At 40.0% G+C, this 19,086-nt stretch overlaps 1 protein-coding gene across 13 annotated transcripts in view; it reads right to left on the bottom strand.

The window, feature by feature from the left end:
• Nucleotides 1–19,086, bottom strand: part of cacna1db (calcium channel, voltage-dependent, L type, alpha 1D subunit, b) — a 162,119-nt gene that overhangs the window by 71,342 nt on the left and 71,691 nt on the right. For all 13 annotated transcript variants that reach the window (XM_087179652.1, XM_087179642.1, XM_087179647.1 and 10 more), the window contains 4 exons: nucleotides 13,154–13,306; nucleotides 6,648–6,844; nucleotides 4,535–4,638; nucleotides 4,052–4,218 (listed from right to left, as the gene is read on the bottom strand). In XM_087179652.1, coding sequence (XP_087035778.1) covers nucleotides 4,052–4,218; nucleotides 4,535–4,638; nucleotides 6,648–6,844; nucleotides 13,154–13,306 — 621 coding nt within the window. The remainder of the gene's footprint in view (nucleotides 1–4,051; nucleotides 4,219–4,534; nucleotides 4,639–6,647; nucleotides 6,845–13,153; nucleotides 13,307–19,086) is intronic.

Genomic DNA, 19,086 nt, shown 5'->3' with positions numbered 1-19,086 from the left:
TAACGTAGATTTGGTGCCAATGAGGAGAACCTCGGTTTTGTTACTGTTTAATTTAAGGAAGTTTAGAGTGAACTAGGTTTTTATTTCAGTGATGCAATCAGTTAGGGAGGTGGGCGGGAGAGTGGATGAGGGTTTAGTGGAGAGGTAGAGCTGGGTGTCATCAGCGTAACAGTGGAAGTCAATGTTAAATTTGCGGAAGATATTGCCGAGGGGAAGGAGGTAGATGATGAAGAGGAGGGGCCCCAGGACAGAGCCCTGGGGCACACCGGAAGTGACGGGGGAGGGGATGGATTTAAAGGACTTGAGTTGAATGAACTGAGTGCGGCCAGAGAGGTAAGATGTGAACCAGTCTAATGGAGTGTGGGTGATGCCAATGGAAGACAGCCTGTTGAGGAGAGTAGTGTGACAGATGGTATCAAAGGCTGCGCTCAGGTCAAGGAGGATGAGGATGGTGAGGAGTCCAGAATCAGCTGCCATCAGTAGGTCGTTGGTGATTTTGATGAGTGCTGTTTCAGTGCTGTGGAGTGAGCGGAAACAGGACTGGAACTGTTCATACAGGTTATTGTGGGATAGGTGAGAATGGAGTTGGGAAGCAACTGTTTTTTCGAGGATTTTGGAGATGAAGGGTAGATTGGAGATAGGACGGAATTTGCTGAAGTTGGAGGGGTCGGCGCCAGGTTTTTTCAGAATTGGAGTAATGGCAGCAGTTTTGAAAGATGTAGGGACAGTTCCATTGGTGAGAGAGGAGTGGATGATGGCAGAAATTAGGGGGACCAGAGAGGGAAGGCAGGCTTTAACAAGTTGTGTGGGGAGGGGGTCCAGTTGACAAGTGGATGGCTTGGATTTCTGAATGAGTTCTTTGATTTCTGAGAGAGTGGGGAGCAGGAAGGATGAGAATGAATGTGTGGATGGGTGAAAGTTGGCTGAGATGCTGAGGTGAGGATTTGGACCTAGGTGCTGGTGGATATTCTTGATTTTTGCAGTGAAAAAAGACATAATGGAGTTGCAGAAGGAGGTTGTGTATAAGTGACGGGGGAGAGAGTCCTTGGGTTGGGTGATATTGCTGAGCAGGGAGAACAGTGACTTGGAGTTTCCTTTATTTGCATCGATGATACTGGAGTAGTAATGGGTTTTGGTGGTGGCAATGGAGTCCTGATAATGTAAAATATGGTTATTGTACATTTCTTTGTGGATAGTGAGACCAGTTTTTCTATGGAGTCGTTCAAGTTGCCGACCTTTGGCTTTCAGAATGTCCATATTATTATTATCACAGTTAAAGAACTGCTGTGTAACAGAAATTCTCCTGGCAAACTCCATCAGAGCTGAACCGCTGAGACACTGGGAGAATCCGTCACCGTGATAATGGGACACGGCCTCAAGGAGAAACCACCTAGATCCCGTGTCTCCAGGGTTGCCATGGCAACCAAAGCCACCTAGGTTCCAGCCAAGGGTCCTCAGCTACAGTGCAATTCACAGTAGGCCGGTCATAACACTCTGCTCCTGACTGGGTTGATGTCGAAATATAATAATATATTTAATTATCAAATCTCATTCGTAGACATAGTATCATTAGCTGTATAGCCATAGTGTATAGCCATAACATATTCTCTCCCACCATAGCCAACTCATCACACTGCTCATTTCATTATTATTTTCATCTTCATGATTATTACACCTTGCATTTACTCTGTAGATAGTAGTTTAGTTAATAAACTCCTTTATTTACACCCAGTTGTTGTCCTGTTGTATTCTTTTGACGTAGAGACTGGAGATCCATTGAATCGAGAAGTCATGGCTTCTGATATGAGATGATAAATTTATCAATGAAGTAATTCATTCTTGTACTCCCAGAGGACTGGTGCCCCATTTCAACAAGAGCAAATTCTAAATTATGGCGTCAAAGCTACAAGATTAACAGAGGGCATCCCTGTGTTGGTCCAAAAGGGGTTTATGAAATAGAGGCCAAAAAAAAAAAATACATTTGTCACAGAATGTGGGAGTGAACATGCACATGTTCATATGTAGACAGTTGCACCTTGATTTCCTCTTAATTTTACAAATTTATTATGAGAAAAAGGAGTGTGCTGTATTAAATGAATATAAATATATTTGATATATATACAAAGCAAACATGTCTATGCGTCTATATGAGAAATGGTGTAAGAAAATACTCTATACATCACTTTTGGTTACTGCCAAGGACAACATACTGAATATTATCGATGGAATATTATATATAATGGTAGTTCTACGTAACACTTCTCTATGGTCTATTTTCAGGTAAAGAAACATTTTGTCCTCATCGACACCATGACATGGAGTGACGCCCAGAGGCATTGCAGAAAGAATTATATAGACCTGGCCAGTGTGAGAGACATGACCAAGAACCAAAAGATAAGCTGGTACCTAAAGGAAAATAAGTCTGGATCAACCTTTACAGAGACACCTGGACACCTGGAAATGGTCAGATGGAGGTAGCTCCACATTTAAGTACTGGAGAGTATGGGAACCTAATAACAGGGGAAACACAGAGGTTTGTGTGGCAGCAAAAATAGGACTTTCAGGCAGATGGGAGGAAAGGAGCTGTGATCAGAGCAGAGGATTTATCTGCTACAGTCGTGGTGAGTGGCAACCCATGATGAACGAAATGTCAGAAAATAGAATACGATAAAATTTGGATTTAGAGGATATAGAAAAAGATTGTAAAGAGAAACTGATCTTCACATAACTCTACTCATGAAGATATTTGTTGGCAATAATATTCATGTACAATTTTAAGATTGCTTTATTGGATAAAAGACACAAGCTAATATAAAGACATGCAGTCAATGGACAAAACATGCAGTGATTAAGGGTGTACAATAAAGAGAGAACTTGTAGAGAGGTGGAGGTGGTAAGTGAGTTTCTTTTAAATAAATAATAACTGCATTTTTAAGGGAACACCATAAAATCCTTCATGCAACCACCCACAGCTTTTTTAACCTAAGTCAATCCTCATTTTCTCTCTCAACACCAACAAAGGCTGAGGCAGCCAGCTTCCACTTTCTGTACGAGTCAATCAGTTGAAATCTTGTGTCACTAATCCAGGACAAAAAATACCTACTACTACAGCCTCCTTCTGAGTAGCAAACACAGTTACTGGTTTCATAGAGAAGGGGATCACAACTGCCCTAGCCTGCATACAGTGATCAGTTCAATTTGTAAGAGATGATCATGAGCATCTACATGTGTAATGTATTACAAAGCAAAGAGAAGATGCACAAGGAAGAAAATAATTCTGTCCTTGACCTATTTAATGGCAGCAATGTATAATATAAAGTCAGTGTACAACAGCAGGAAAAATGGAAATTCTGTAAGAAAATGTATTAAGAGGACTACTGTACTAACCCAATGTATGCTTCACTCAATAAAAATCATTTTGCCAGAAAAATAATTTGCTCTTTTCAAATGGTGAATGTCTCATATTGGTACAGTGAGTAACTGTTCTGGGTTGACTTCCTCTTGTAGAAGATGATCTGTTGTAACAAACTGTACAAGCCAATGCTTGGAGAAAGATATATTTTACTGAATGTTAAATGTGTCTTTGTAAGGTGGCATTTTCTGTCCCCTTGTAGTGAATATGAAATGCACTTGTGGTTGTTTGTCAGCATGTCATTTCTAACTGTAACTTTAACTGTGTCAGTGCATTTTCATTTTGTTACCATGAATATAAACTCCTTGCATGCTTGAAATAGATCATTTAGTCAGTATCTAACTGTGGGGAAGAATTATGTATCATTGTTATGTAATAATGTATTTTTTTAACAGTGGCTTTACAGTTTTTTCCAGATACATGGAACATTTCCTTCATAATACATTAAAGGTAAAGCATTAGTGAGCTTATCAGTGTAATAACAAGTCAGGTGAGTAATGGTTTGCCCTCCTCATCTCCCTCATTACAATATTGATGGGGCAAAGAAATGTGCAACATTAAAGTAAAGGCAGAGAAGGTTCATTTCCCTGCTTTAGACATGGATAGAGGGTCAATATTAATTAAAGCCAGGTAACTCACGGTTACGCTTGCCCTCCTCGTCTCCCTCTTCGTTCTCAGGGTCGATGTCCTCAGCCTGGGTGATCCAGTCCAGGTAGCCCTTTAGGTCTTCCTCTAACTGCTGCTTCTCACGGAGCTTCTGGAAGTCTCCCCGAGCCTTGGCCTTCTCTCGCTCTTTGGAAAACTCTCTGGACAGGGCAGAGCGTAATGACAGTCAAATGTTGGTCACATAATACTGCACAGGATCAGAACTGGTGATTTTAAAGGAAAATATCTATTTGCTAAATCTGCTTATCCTATTCAGGGTCACAGAACTGAAAACTGTTCCCTATATTTGAGGAAACAAATTGTATTGTACCATATCCAATGATTTTGGAAAAGAACCTTAGCATTTGATACAAACTGGTGGAGTTTGATGCATCAATTACAGAAAAGGAAAAAACTACAACATATAAGTAAAATAAAAACACAAAACACAAAACACAAGACAAATTCAAGACCTACCCACTCAACACACCCAAGACCAAGTTGAGCACAAAGAAGGATCCAAATATGACCAGACTGACAAAGTAAACCCACGGCAGCTCAAAGCCCATCGCATCATTCATCTACATGGAAACACAAACAGAGAAAAAGAAATGAGGATTACTCATATAATTTATATATATTTCTTGTTATATTTATGTATATTTATCATTTCATAATTGTACTTTTTAACCTTTTTTTTTTTTTTATCAATTTTTCATTTTCACAATCTATGTGTCCCATATGCATTACATTTTTTCCTGTTCATTTATTCCACAGATTCCACACATATTATCACCAGAAAAATATTTAGTGCTTCTGAACACTCCAAGTATTCATAGTTTTCTTCCAGGAACAGCCTTGAAAATTACATTTAGTTCACGATTTAAATCAAAGATTAAACTACAAATACCTTATGCCAAGTGGTTTGTCTTCCTCCTTTAAATATTTACTGTGCTGTAATGTATATCTTTCTCGTCATGTCAAACTTATTTTGAACATTCACAACATATAAATGTTAAAAATAAGTAGTTACATCAGTGTCTCGTTAATTTAATTGTGCAAGCTTTCAAGTATTTGTATTTTTTGGAGTAAAAGTCCATCTTGTTACGCTCAAGGGTGTCACCACTCCAGGAAAGATTCAATTAAATAAATTAAATAAAAAATTGAATAAAACTTATTAGTGGCTCAAAGCCATTCTTTAGAGGGAGAGAGACTGTCTATGACCACTAGAGGGCACCATGTGAGAGACAATCCGACAGTAATGAGTGATAGGAGGTATTAGAAGATATCTATTAGTAATGTGTCTGATGCAAATGACCACACAACAGAGCTTTTTAAAAGAGCTCTTTGGCAGAGACACTACGAGTTGATAGCTGGAGTTTGTTCATTTATAACCACACATCTAGGTTCTTACACAGTCCAAATACTTTCTGCTTTTCACTTTTCTTTCATGAAATTCTATTTAAACACTAATCTTCTGTCTAAAAAAGAAAAGAAAAAAACCGCACCAATGGCATAACAGAGATGACACAAAGTCTTAACTCAGCCTCCAGCCATAACACAATACGCAGCCACCCACCATGCAATGATACTTGATTTCTATAGGAAAGGTCAAAGGTCACATTTAATTCATACATCTGTATATATATCCATCTATCTATCCTTCCTTACGTTTGTCAAGTCACCTTCCTTCACCACTTTCACAGCAATATTAGGATGGAGTTGCCATGGTAACACATACATGCATAAGAAAAGTGTGTGAGGGAGACAGAGAAAGGGAAGGAGGGAGGTTCATTATTTCATAGATGAGGGTCTCTGTCAATAAAATGATGTGGGTGGATTCAAGTAAAAACTGAGTTGAGCTTCAAGGCTGAGTGTTTTGGCTAATTAAAAGCTTTTGGTGAGTTCTGCTAATGGGAAGCTAAGGATTTTGAAGTGAGACTGCTTTTAAAGTTTTAAAATATGTTGTTGTTTTCAACTAAAAGAAAGCCGATGGTTCAGGCTCAGGTTACAGTTTTCAGGACTTCTTTATAATAAAAGTCTTATGGCTTGAATTTGTAGGAGAGGCAGAAACAGAGAGATTTTATATATTAAGGGGCTCAATGAGTATGTTTTCTGAGGCCTGCAGCTTTTAAATAAAATAAAGCTGGTTAATCTTCTTTATCTTTGGATTGCCTTGCTGTTGAATGGTGCTGTACAAATAAACTTGCTTTGACTATATAATAGTCATTACCTTAATCATGTCAAGTTACAAAACCTCAATAAGTTGGAATACTACCATCCTTTAAATGAATATGTTTTAGATAAAAACTTTTATGATGACAGTATATAATGATTTAAAGTACAGAAACATTTGAGTGCCCTTTCTAGCAAATACTTGACTTTGTTTTCATCTGTCGTCTTAAAAATACCTAGGATGATGCACGTCATTTCATAATTTTGTCAAGATTTCCTAGATTTCAGCATAGTTTCAAAGATGCTGGAAGCCACACAAAAAGGTTCAAACATTTCAAAAGTGACATAGATTCATGAACCAAAAATGTGGTTTTGGGTTTAATAAGAGTAATTTTGATGGAGAGTGGCAGATTACCCAGTAGAGGACGTCAGTCCAGCCCTCCATGGTGATGCACTGGAACACAGTGAGCATGGCAAACAAAAAATTGTCAAAGTTGGTGATGCCGTTGTTGGGACCTTGCCAGCCCTCTCTGCAACCTGTACCATTGAGCAGGCAATGACGGCCGTGCCCTGACAGTGCACACGGTGTGGGCTCTTCTTCTGCAAGGGCACCTGGGAGGCACAGAGATAGATTAAAACCGAATACAACCAACAGACATTGGGGCATTTTGTAAATATGCAAATGATTTTTTAAGAATATAAAACTAGTTTGTATTTTGTGTAATTACCTTTCCACACAGATCCATTATTAAATGTTTGAGATTAGTTAAAATTATATTCTGTTTCTTACACATAATTTTAAATCAATGTCATCACTATTGATCAGAAAATAACGTGGATGTGATTTGTTTTGAAACTTGCTGTGTCTGATTTGTTGGTAAGGAATGAAGGAACTAATAAGTAGCAACTCTGTTTAATTGATCACTTCCAAACTCTTAAAACAACCACAATATGCAGGTAATTTTCACTTTAGTCTACGGTACAGTTATGTTGTAACGTGCTGCTAATTAACCTCTAAGGAAATCTAATTAGTGTGTAACAGTGGGAAATAAAGATGCAATGCACTGACAGCTTCCAGGGCCCATGGTGACATATGAGAGTAGAAACTATCACTACCTACAACCTGCATGTGTCACGGCCTCCCCTCTGTGAAGCCTGTTTTGTTTTTTCTCTCTGCTTCCTTCCCCTCTGTCTCTCTCCCCTGGCACAACTGCAGCTCATCACCTCATCACCAATCAACACTTGACTTTGACTTCAGTTTATGGTACGGTTTTATTCTAATGAGCAACAGATGATCGTTAAGAAAGTGAAAAGATGTTAAGTAAAGGCCAAATAATATATGTCTGATATAATATGGCATTACAGCTGTCTAATGAAGCTATCATAGGTCCATGATGGACATGTTTTGGATTTGATATGACATTGTATTTTATTTCTCATTAGACTATGATCTTGTAAAATGGTGTCTAAAAGTATATTAGTCTCTTATTTATCATAAAATTCCGACTACTTATGTAGTTAGTGTATTGTAAAAGAGTGCGACCGTATACACAAGATATATTCAGAATATATAAGAAATATATAGTGTAGCCATTTTTTGGACTTCCTGACTATGTTTCTACTGTACTGATGCTCGTGATTTGTAACATCCTTCTATTGAAGAACCACCTTTCCCCATTCTTAAATCTCACCTCAAAACCCTTTTTTTTTTTTTTTTTTTTTTTTTTTTTTTTTTTTTAATTTCTTTCTTACTAACACCCTGTGTCTACTTATAGTACATATTACAGCAGAGCTGTCTTAATCATACAACTTTATCATCTCCATTAACTGGTTATCCCATACTGAGTGTTAGCCTCCTGTTACACTGGTATCTTTTGTCATAATTTTGTTGTAGTCATGGTCAGCCAATGGAAGGATTCTTTGAATGAACTTTATGTTTGGACTTTTGTTTATTTCCTTTTTTATTCTGAAATAACTTCTTCTTCTTTTACTTCCTATCTTTGTCTCATTTTCCAGCCTGACTGTCTGCCCCAGTCTGATGTGTTTCATCTGTGTCAATACCCTTGCCCCCCTCGTGTATTTCTGTTTTTCCATCAGTCCCTGTCAATTCGTCTGTTGTGTTTCTCTCGTCCCTGATGTTTCCTGGTACTTCTTCTTTTGTTCCGGTGTTTTGCCGGTAATTTCAATTTTCTGACTTTTGTTTTCTTACCAGGTCTTTGGTTTTTGCATCATTTGCCTTTTTGTTTTATAAATAAATCATTGAATTGATACTGATTCTGAAATTATGACCATCATCATGACTCTATATGATACACAATTATTTAAACTGCATGAATTTCCCCTGGGGGATAAATAGAGTATCTATCTATCTATCTATCTATCTATCTATCTATCTATCTATCTATCTATCTATCTATCTTTCTATCTATCTATCTATCACTGCCCACATGGAAATCAGCAGTCTATATATCCCTTCATACAGTCCTCTTGGTCGTACTTTATTACTAGATCTGTAACCATGCTGTCATTATATAACCATTACAGAAAATTAAGGTACACTCAATTTAAACCCCACCCACACCCATATGCACATACATGCACATGAGAATTTTCATACTCAGTCTTGAAATATCCATATTCATTAGCCCAACTCAAAATCAAGGTTACAGACTTTTATAGAGGACGCTCCTCCCCAACTTAGTACTGAAGAACTCACTGCCCTGTTTAATAACACCTGCACCTCCATTCTTAACTCTGTTGTCCAACTCAAAATAAAAAAGCCTAAGCGCAAATCTCAGCCTTGGCTCAATGAGTCCACTAGAGCCATGAAAAGGGAATGCAGAAGAGCTGAGCACAAGTGGAAGAAGGTTAAGCTCCAAATCTCGCTGGAAATCTTGAGAAACCTCTTTTCAGCACCATTAACTCTCTCACCTGCCCCCCTCCCAGACCCAGCCCTGACACATCCTCATCTAAAGGTGAAGAATTCTTCAAATCCTTTTCTCTTAAAGGAGGCCTTCAATTTCAACAACGATTTCTGACATCGTTTACATTATAAACAGCTCTCTGGCTGCCAGCACTGCACCTTCCAACCTTAGACACGCCATGGTCCAGCCCCTTCTTCAAAAGCATAACCTACATCCTGAGACAGACCCATTTCCAAATTACCCTTTCTATCCAAGATCCTTGAATAAGTAATTTTCTCACAACTATAACCTCACCTAGTCTGCCCTACTGAAGGTCCACAATGACCTGCTCCTCACTGTTGATTCTGGAAACTGTGCTATGCTTATCCTACTGTACCTCAGTGCCACTTTCTACACTGTTGATCCCACCATCTCAATTGACAATCTGAAGCATGATATCAGGATTACTGGTGCTATATTAAACTGGTTCACTTCTTATTTCACAAACAGAACATTTACAGTCAACATAAATATTTTTTCCTCCCCTCCAGGAAACCTGTCATGCGGGGTCCCCCCAGGCTCTGTCCCTGGCCCCATTCTCTTTGCCATCTACATGCTGCCCCTAGGTAAAATCATTCAGAAACATAACATCTCTTACCACTGTCACATTGATGACGCTCTATCGCTCTATCTCCCCCTAAAACCAAATAATCACAATAATTTGAACTGCCTCAGAGAGTGCCTTGAGGATATAAGAGCCTGGATGGCTCTAAACCACCTCCAGCTGAACCAGGACAAATCTGAAGTTGTTCTTTTTGACCCCCAGGACTCCACTGCCTTGATCATCAGTAACCTTGGTCATATTTCCACCTACATTAAGCCCTACACCAAAAACCTTGGCATAATCTTTGACTCTGCCTTCCAATTTGACAAACAGGTAAAAGCAGTAGTAAAGTCCAGTTTCTACTAGCTACATACCATTACTAAAATAAAACCCTTCCTTTAATTTACTGACTTGGAAAGAGTCATCCATGCTCTTACACACGTGGACAAAATTGTTGGTACCCTTCCGTTAAAGAAAGAAAAACCCACAATGGTCACTGAAATAACTTGAAACTGACAAAAGTAATAATAAATAAAAATTTACTTAAAAATTAACTAATGAAAGTCAGGCATTGCTTTTGAATTGTGGTTCAGCAGAATAATTTTAAAAAAAAAACTAATGAAACTGGCCTGGACAAAAATGATGGTACCCCTAGAAAAGATTGAAAATAATTTGACCATAGGGACATGTTAAACTAAGGTGTGTCCTGTAATTAGCATCACAGGTGTCTTCAAACCTTTAATCAGTCCGTCTGCCTATTTAAAGGGTGAGAAGTAGTCACTGTGCTGTTTGGTATCATGGTGTTTACCACACTGAACATGGACCACAAAAAGCCAAGGAGAAAGTTGTCTCAGGAGATTAGAAAGAAACTTATAGACAAGCACGTTAAAGGTGAAGGCTATAAGACCATCTCCAAGCATCTTGATGTTCCTGTGACTACAGTTGCACATATTATTCAGAAGTTTAAGGTCCACAGGACTGTAGCCAACCTCCCTGGATGTGGCTGCAAGAGGAAAATTTATGACAAATTGAGGAGACGGATAATACCAATGGTAACAAAAGAGCCCAGAACAACTTCCAAAGAGATTAGAGGTAAACTCCAAGGTCAAGGTACATCAGTGTCAGATCGCACCATCCGTCGCTGTTTGAGCCAAAGTGGACTACAAGACGACCGAGGAGGAAGACTCCACTGTTGAAAGCAAATCATAAAAAAGCGAGACTGGAATTTACCAAAATGCATCTTGACAAGCCACAAAGCTTCTGGGAGAATGTCCTTTGGACAGATGAGACAAAACTGGAGCTTTTTGGCAAGTCACATCAGCTCTATGATCACAGATGCAAAAATGAAGCATACAAAGAAAAGAACACTGTACCTACTGTGAAACATGGAGGAGGCTTGGTTATGTTCTGGGCCTGCTTTGCTGCATCTGGCACAGGGTATCTTTAATCTGTGCAGGGTACAATGAAATCTCAAGACTATCAAGGCATTCTGGAGCGAAATGTGCTGCCCAGTGTCAGAAAGCTTGGTCTCCGTCGCAGGTCATGGGTCCTCCAACAGGATAATGACCCAAAACACACGGCTAAAAACACCCAAGAATGGCTAAGAACAAAACATTGGACTATTCTGAAGTGGCCTTCTATGAGCCCCGATCTAAATCCTATTGAACATCTGTGGAAGGAGCTGAAACATGCAGTCTGGAGAAGACACCCTTCAAACCTGAGACAGCTGGAGCAGTCTGCTCACGAGGAGTGGGCCAAAATACCTGTCGACAGGTGCAGAAGTCTCATTGCGAGGTACAGAAATCGCTTGATTGCAGTGATTGCCTCAAAAGGTTGTGCAACAAAATATTAAGTTAAGGGTACTGTCATTTTTGTCCAGGCCAGTTTCATTAGTTTGTTTTTTAAAATTATTCTGTTAACCACAATTCAAAAGCAATGTCTGATTTTCATTAGTTAATTTTCAGTAAATTTTTATTTATTATTACTTTTGTCAGTTTCAAGTTATTTCAGTGACCATTGTGGGTTTTTCTTTCTTTAACGGAAGGGTACCAACAATTTTGTCCACGTGTGTATATCCTCAAGGCTTGACTACTGTAATTCCCTGTACTCTGGAATCATTCACTCATTCTTGTCTCGCCCACAAATGGTCCAGAACGCTGCGGCTCGGCTTCTAACTGGTTCCAGGGGGAGCGATCACATTACTCCTATCTTGGCCTCTCTGCAATGGCTCACAATTCGCTATAGGATAGATTTCAAGGTTCTATTGTTCGTTTTTAAAGCCCAACACGGAGAAGCCCCCCCCCCCCTACATCACAAATCTTTTAACCCCCTACACTACAGCCAGGCCCCTCAGATCATCCAACATGGGCCTCCTCACCATCCCTCGCACTCACCTTAAATGCAGAGGTGACCGTGCTTTCTCAGTCATGGCCCCCAGACTGTGGAATATCCTGCCCACATCCATCAGATTTCCCATCTCATTGACTCCTTCAAATCCCAGCTCAAAACACTTTTATACTCATTAGCATTCGAGCCAAGATCAGTTGTCTGCCTCATTTCAGTCTGCTTGCTTGTTTTTGTCCTGATTTTTTTATTGTCTGTTGACGTTTTTGTTTCTCTGTATTGTTTGTGTTTTCCAGATGTTGTACAGCACAGTACAGTTGCTCAGCTTGCTGTTTTTAAATAAATAACACACACATACACACCACAGGCTAAGTCTCTTCTCTAAAGGCCAACAGAGGAGACAGAAGCAAAGGTAGATCAAAGGGAGCTTCCATCTCACTCTGTTATAAGATCTCAACTTAAGTCTACAATGTTTCTCCTGATATCTACAAACAAACAGATCAAAGCTAGAAAGAGAAGTAAAGAGGAAGAGATTGGGTGAGAGGTGTGTGAGAAAGAGAGGGACAACAGAGATAATGGCACTCTATGAAAATTGCTGTGGTACTCCTGTGTAGCCCACCAATCGCTGTGAGTTTAGCTGCTTCGCTCCTCTAACTCAGCCATTTTAGAAAATGACTGTGGTTTAATGTGAAAAGGTGACATTTATGACTGACAGCCGCCCATCAATTCATCATTACTTCTTGAATAATTCTGCCATGTTGGAAGCAATGCTGGTGCAAAGGTCAAGCATGTTTACATAATAGCCAGATATTAGTCATTTAATCACTGGATTGAATCCACCATCTGTTGTTCTGTCCTGTTTCCAGCAGTTTGTCACCTTTAACATACAAGGTACATATGTCCATTCATTCCCAGGGATTAAATCCAGTGTCTGTCTTAAACTGTCATGTATATGCCTGCTCACAATGTACTGTAGGCTGGCTGTGCTGAAACTCACTCTTAGACAGTTCCCCGGGCAACTCTCAAAGAATGAAACAAAAAACAATGAACAAATAAATCTCTCCACTATACCTGTCTGTACCACATAGCATGTGGCGTGCATTTTGCCAATGAAGAGTTCCAGGCCAATGATGGCGTAGATGATAATGACGAAGAGGACAAGCAGAGCGATGTGAAGCAGGGGGACCATGGCTTTAATGATGGAGTTTAAAACCACCTGTAAACCTGGAAACATACATAGAAGCCAAGGTCAGAGGGAGCTCACAGACACATACAGAAATATACACGCATACACAGGGTTTCACAAAGAGTTGCCACCTTTATAGGAAAAGCAGCAACAGGATATTTGTTCTTTATATTAATTAATGAACAAACTATAGCTGCAACAATTAACTGATTAATGGAAGGATTTCATGCTTTTCTTTGCCATTTATGAAACTGAATATCTTTGGGTTTTTAATTGTTGGTCAGATAAACAGTAGGCAACATCACGTGTGGACATCTTTCATTATTTTCTAACATTTTTTAGACATAACAATAAATCAATTAATCTAGAACATGATCAGCAAATTAATTGATAATGAAAATAATCCTATAATAATAATAAGCCTTGTGCTAAATCTTAAATATGTGATTGTAGACATAGGAATTACTCTAAAAAGTATTCTTACTCAACCCCCATACATTTTGTTGCTGTTGTGTTCATTAGAGAAAAGAATTCAGGCATCTCAAGCATAAAACCAGAATAGTTCATTTAAATTATCCTTTTGAAATACATGCCCCTTTTATTTCAAAAAAACATGTTTGTGCCTCTGGAACTTTGGTTAGATAACTTATACTCATTCTGACTTTTTGGTTGTAAAATTTATGGAGTTACCATTTAAAGGAGACCAGGATTAGTACAGTAATGAAAAAGGTTGAAGAACAGTATGCTTTGTATTTTGGGTACACTATTAATAGGCTGTGTGCACAACAATGTGTCTGGTAATAGGTTACCATAAAGTTTCTATTTGTCATTCACTCAAAAGCCTTGAAAGAATTTCTCCCTTCTATCAAACACGAGGTTGTAACAAACAATCATTATCGATCCATCTTTCGGTTGTTTTCTCAATCAATTTGTTTAGTCTATAAAATGTCAGACAGTAAAAAATGTTCATAACAATTAGGATAATGCCTGAGTTGATGTCACAAAATTGATTGTTTTGTCTGAACAGCAGTGCAAAACCTTAAGACGTGATCACATATCACATAGGTAGCAAATCCTCACAACTGAAAAGCTAAAACTATGCAATGTTTGGTATTTTTCCTTGAAAAATCAATTAACATTAGCCAATTATGAAAATAGTTGCTAATGATTTTTTTGATTGACTGATTAATTGTCAGCTCTAATAAAAGTAGCAGGAAAGCCAGAGATTAGAAGATAGTAATTTTGTTGGTCCTTCTGAGTATACTGCAATGTAGAAGTGGAAACACACTCACGCACACACACAGTTAAACAACAGTACACACAGAAATCAAACAAACAGATAAACACTCATAGAAACACAATTTATCCAAGCACTCAGTTGTCATGATGGCATTATTTACATCTCTCCAAGCCTCGTGAAACCACTGAATAGACATGAAAGCCAATAAACCAGCCACTGTTGCATCAGCAAACAAGTCAAAATATCACACTTTAATTAAACTCAATATGCTATCCAACGAAGACGAATGTTGAACTGGAATAGAACTGAAAATGTCGTTTCAGCTCAACTTCATCTTTCCCAGAGGCCCTTTACTCCCTGAGACCAGTGAATGATCCGTTGCTATGGCAACTCAAAGAATGCAGACACATTAGGGCAACTGCATGTAAGGTCAGATGTGAACTGAAAACAGAAACAGTGAAGGAAGCAGTATCTTCTGTGTAATAAATGAATTGGGCAGAACAGTAGGAACTATACAGATGTTTTCCTTGTGTAACAGGAAACTAGTGGGAGATCCCTTCCAGGTCACCATGGGGTTTAGTCACGCCGACCTCCTGGTTTTAATTTTTTGGGGAAGGCTATATATTCACCTTGATGCTGCTCTCTTGCTCTCTCTGCTGTCTGGTGAGCCTATGGTGTGCTGTCTTTGCTCTGTTTGTTTTGTTGGTTTAGTTATTGTGTTTTGGTCTGTTTAGTTGTTTCATTGTTTGCACACTGTTGTCCCTGGTATTGGTTTGGTTATTTCCCCCATACGAATTTGTACCTGTCTCAAGTTCTAATACCTGTTTCTTTTGTTTGTTTCCATACAGTGCTGTAGGTGCGGCAGCGAGCGTGGCCGGCCTGACGGTGGAGGGTTTGGTGGTAGAGTTCCTCACCTGTGCTTCGTCACCCCCCATATTAGTGTGTTTGGTAAATTTTGCACTTCCTTCACTATTTATTTGTATCCCCTTTGTTGATTTGCTGTGTGAGTGTGTAGGGCACCGGAGCGTGGTGAGGTACTCTATCCCAGTTTAAATTTTCTCCCTTCCCTGTCTGTGGCCACAGCTGCTAATCCTACGGCTCCTTTTCTCTTTTTTTTGTGTTCCTGTTATTCATTTATATATGAGACAAATTGGAACTTGAGGCACTTATGTTTTCTATTTTTCTTTTCTCTTAACCTTAATAAATTGTTGTTGGTTTTTATATATTGATCTTTTAAATAAAATTTGTAATCTTGGGGGAAATCCTTGTCTCAGTCCATTTAGTCACCTGTATCAGTAAGGTATCTGTGGATGAACTGTTTTACTGAAGTATTAAAGGGGGTCAGTAGTAGCCGAATTTTTCAGTTAAATCTGGGCCTTGCCACGGCCCGGCCACATTCTGGCGTTGTCGGCAGGATGCAGTGACAAATTTTGGTGGGTGTAAAGGATTATTTTCAGAGTTATTTTAGACCTTTTTTTTGTTCGTTTGTTTTTTGGTGGAGTAATTTGTATATAGCTGTAAACCAAAAGAGACCAGTGTGCATATTGAGGGACTTGCCTAGTGTTGTGCCAACTTGCCCTCACAACTAAATTGGGCTGTTCAGATAACTTGGTCCTTATTGACTTTCTCAACTCAGCCATGGCCAGTCAGCTGCAAGAATTGATGGACTTGGTTCAGTAGCTGCGTGCTGAAAAGGAGCAGCTACTGCAGGAGCGAGCAGCAGCCACCTCACTCCCTTTGGGTTCAGGCCCTGGTCATTTGGTTTGTTCTCAAAACTCTGTTCCCAATGACCCCCTCCCTGTTGAGCATTTGCTTTATATCCCTAGGGAACAAAAATGCCCAACCTTTAGGGAACATCTGGTATCCCAGTGGAGGATTGGGTTGAGGAGATGAGGGCCACGTTAAGAGCTAGGCAGTTGAGACCTGTTGATCAAGCTTATTTTATTTTTGACCATCTAGAGGGGCAGGCAAAAAATTAGATTAGGTACAGATCTAGAGCAAAAAGAGAGGACCCTAATGAAATTTTGACTATTCTACAAGATCTGTATGGCTGTTCTAAGTCTTATGTTTCCCTACAACACAGTTTCTTTTCTTGGAGGCAGTTAGAAGGAGAGTCACTTCATGTTTTTTCACATGCGTTGTGTTGTCTCATGGAGAAGGTTGAACGTTGTGCCCCAAGAGTAATGCGTGATGCCCCTATTCTTCTTAGGGACCAGCTTGTGGAGGATGTTTTTGACTCTGATCTTTGCAGGGAGTTAAAGCGTGTAGTACGACAGCACCCTGATTACAACCTCCTAGATCTTCAAGCAGAGGCCATACACTGGGAAGACCTGATGAGCCAAGGGGTAGGAGTAATTTGGTCCCCACCTTTAGCGCCATGCAGTCTTCTGAGAGTAGGACGCCTACTATTTCTGGTAACGCAGAAATGAAGGAGTTCAAGCATATGTTACAGAAACAAAAAGAGCAGCTTAATCTACTGACCCAAAGTCTTTTAGCACTACAGGAGCCCCCCCGGCCCCCTGCTAGACAAAGACCCCCAAACATTGTCATCTGTAGGCGTTGCCAAAAACCAGGTCACTATGCCAGGGAGTTCCATAGTGAACGTGTTGATTTCCAGGTTCAGCAGCAGCCCAGGGCCCCACCTCCTACAGCAGCAGCCTCTGTGGCCCAGGATGCGGGAAACCCCCCCCCCCCGATGTGAGGAGCCAAGCATCAGGAGGGGAGGACACAGGCTCAGATACACAGAGATAAGATGCTCAGATCATGGCCTCTAATCTGGTAGAACCGTGCCCCAAGGTAACTGTTAGTCTGGGAGATGTACCTGTTAACCTCCTATTAGACACAGGTTCGATGGTTACAACCATATTTGAAAGCTTCTTTCTCCAGCATTTCCATCATGCCCCCTAGGTCTTGCCACTGGCTTCTGTTGCGTGCTGCTAATGGGCTGGAAAGACCCTATGTGAGCTATGTAGAGCTGAATGTGACAGTTTTTGGCAAGGTCATACCACAGCGAGGTGTTCTGATTGTTAAAGATCCGCCAGGGTTTTCCCGGTGGCTTGGGTATGAATGTAATAAGAGTGCTATTATCAGTTGTTTGGTCAACATGGCCTGTACCTTTTCGACCTCCCCATTGTGCAGCAGGCCCCTCCTTTGTGGCGTCAGGCGCTACAACAGTGCCACCAGGCACAGTGTGATGCAGCTCAACCCAAGACCAGTTTGGCCTGGGTGAGAGGTAGGCGTCCCATCACCATACCTAGGGGTACAGTTAAGTGGGTTACTGCTACATGCTCTTCTCAGTTTAGTGAGTCCTCAGGTGCTGCATTGATTGAGCCCCTCGATGATGGTCGGTTCCTCCCTGAATGTGTGCTCCTATCCCCAGCCATGATCACTGTGACTAAAGGGTACTGTGTATGAGCCTGTGGTAAATGTAGGTGAGACAGATGTTCTTTTACATCCCCGCCAGCCCATAGGGCTTTTGAGTCAGGCTCCGGTCATAAGTTTACCAGAGGGAGTTTCTACCGTAGAGCAACACTCGGGTGGGATTACAGCCACAGTTACTGCCCAAGAAGCACAGGCCAGCCTAGTGCCAGCCTTTATCTGCACTTTCTGAGATAGACCAGAGAAAGGCTAAATCCTTCTATTTTTCTTTTCTCTTAACCTTAATAAATTGTTGTTGGTTTTTATATATTGATCTTTTAAATAAATTTGTAATCCATCTTTTATCACCTGTATCAGTAAGGTATCTGTGGATTAACTGTTTTACTGAGGTTTTAAAGGGGGTCAGTAGTACCTGAATTTTTCAGTTAAATCTGGGCCTTGCCACGGCCCGGCCACACTTGTAAGAAGAGAAACTTACTTTTTTTTACTTTATGTAATTTTAGATGTGTACCTGTGGTAACAGAGCATAACAAATGTGTAGAATGATATATTTTGAATTTTAATCACTGCCTCTTGTGTTTGTGTTTGCTAAACTGACTTTGTTGTGGCTCTTATAACAATCTTCATTGATACATGTGTCTTTGGAGGCAGAATTACTCAAATACAATTGGTATAGGAATCACAGGTGTAACTAATAACATTAATTAACTTTCATTCAGGAACTGGACCCTGGAGGCCAATGAGTGTCTAAGACTGTTTTGAGTGCACACATTAGAATGTAATGTTGGAGTCACAGGAAAATGAAAAAAGCAAGGACCCTGACCTTGATAGAATGGTTGAATGTACCAAGGACTACATTAACTTCTGTATGGACACTGTACTACCAGGAAGGACTGTACACTGCTTTCCAAACAACAAACCCTAGATCGCCAGTAACATCAAGACCCTCCTCAACCAGAAAAAGGAGGCCTTCAGGGATGTAGACAGGGAGGAGCTCAGGTGTGTGCAACATGAGCTGAAGAGATTAAAGCAGGCGAAGGAGGACTACAAAAAGAAAGTAGAGAGGAAGCTGCAGCACAACACGAGAGAGGTGTGGAATGGGATGAGGACCATCACTGGATATAAAGAGAACAGCCAGGCAACATCAGGTGATGTGGACAAGGCCAATGAGTTCAACCTGTTCTACAACAGGTTTGACAC

This window comes from Seriola lalandi, unplaced genomic scaffold, assembly GCF_002814215.2.
Source record: "Seriola lalandi dorsalis isolate HSWRI2012SDOR001 ecotype SW California unplaced genomic scaffold, Sedor1 jcf7180002054861, whole genome shotgun sequence".
NCBI lineage: Eukaryota > Metazoa > Chordata > Actinopteri > Carangiformes > Carangidae > Seriola > Seriola lalandi.
The sequence above is the reverse complement of the archived record's forward strand: the minus strand, read 5'-3'. Positions and strand labels throughout refer to the sequence as shown.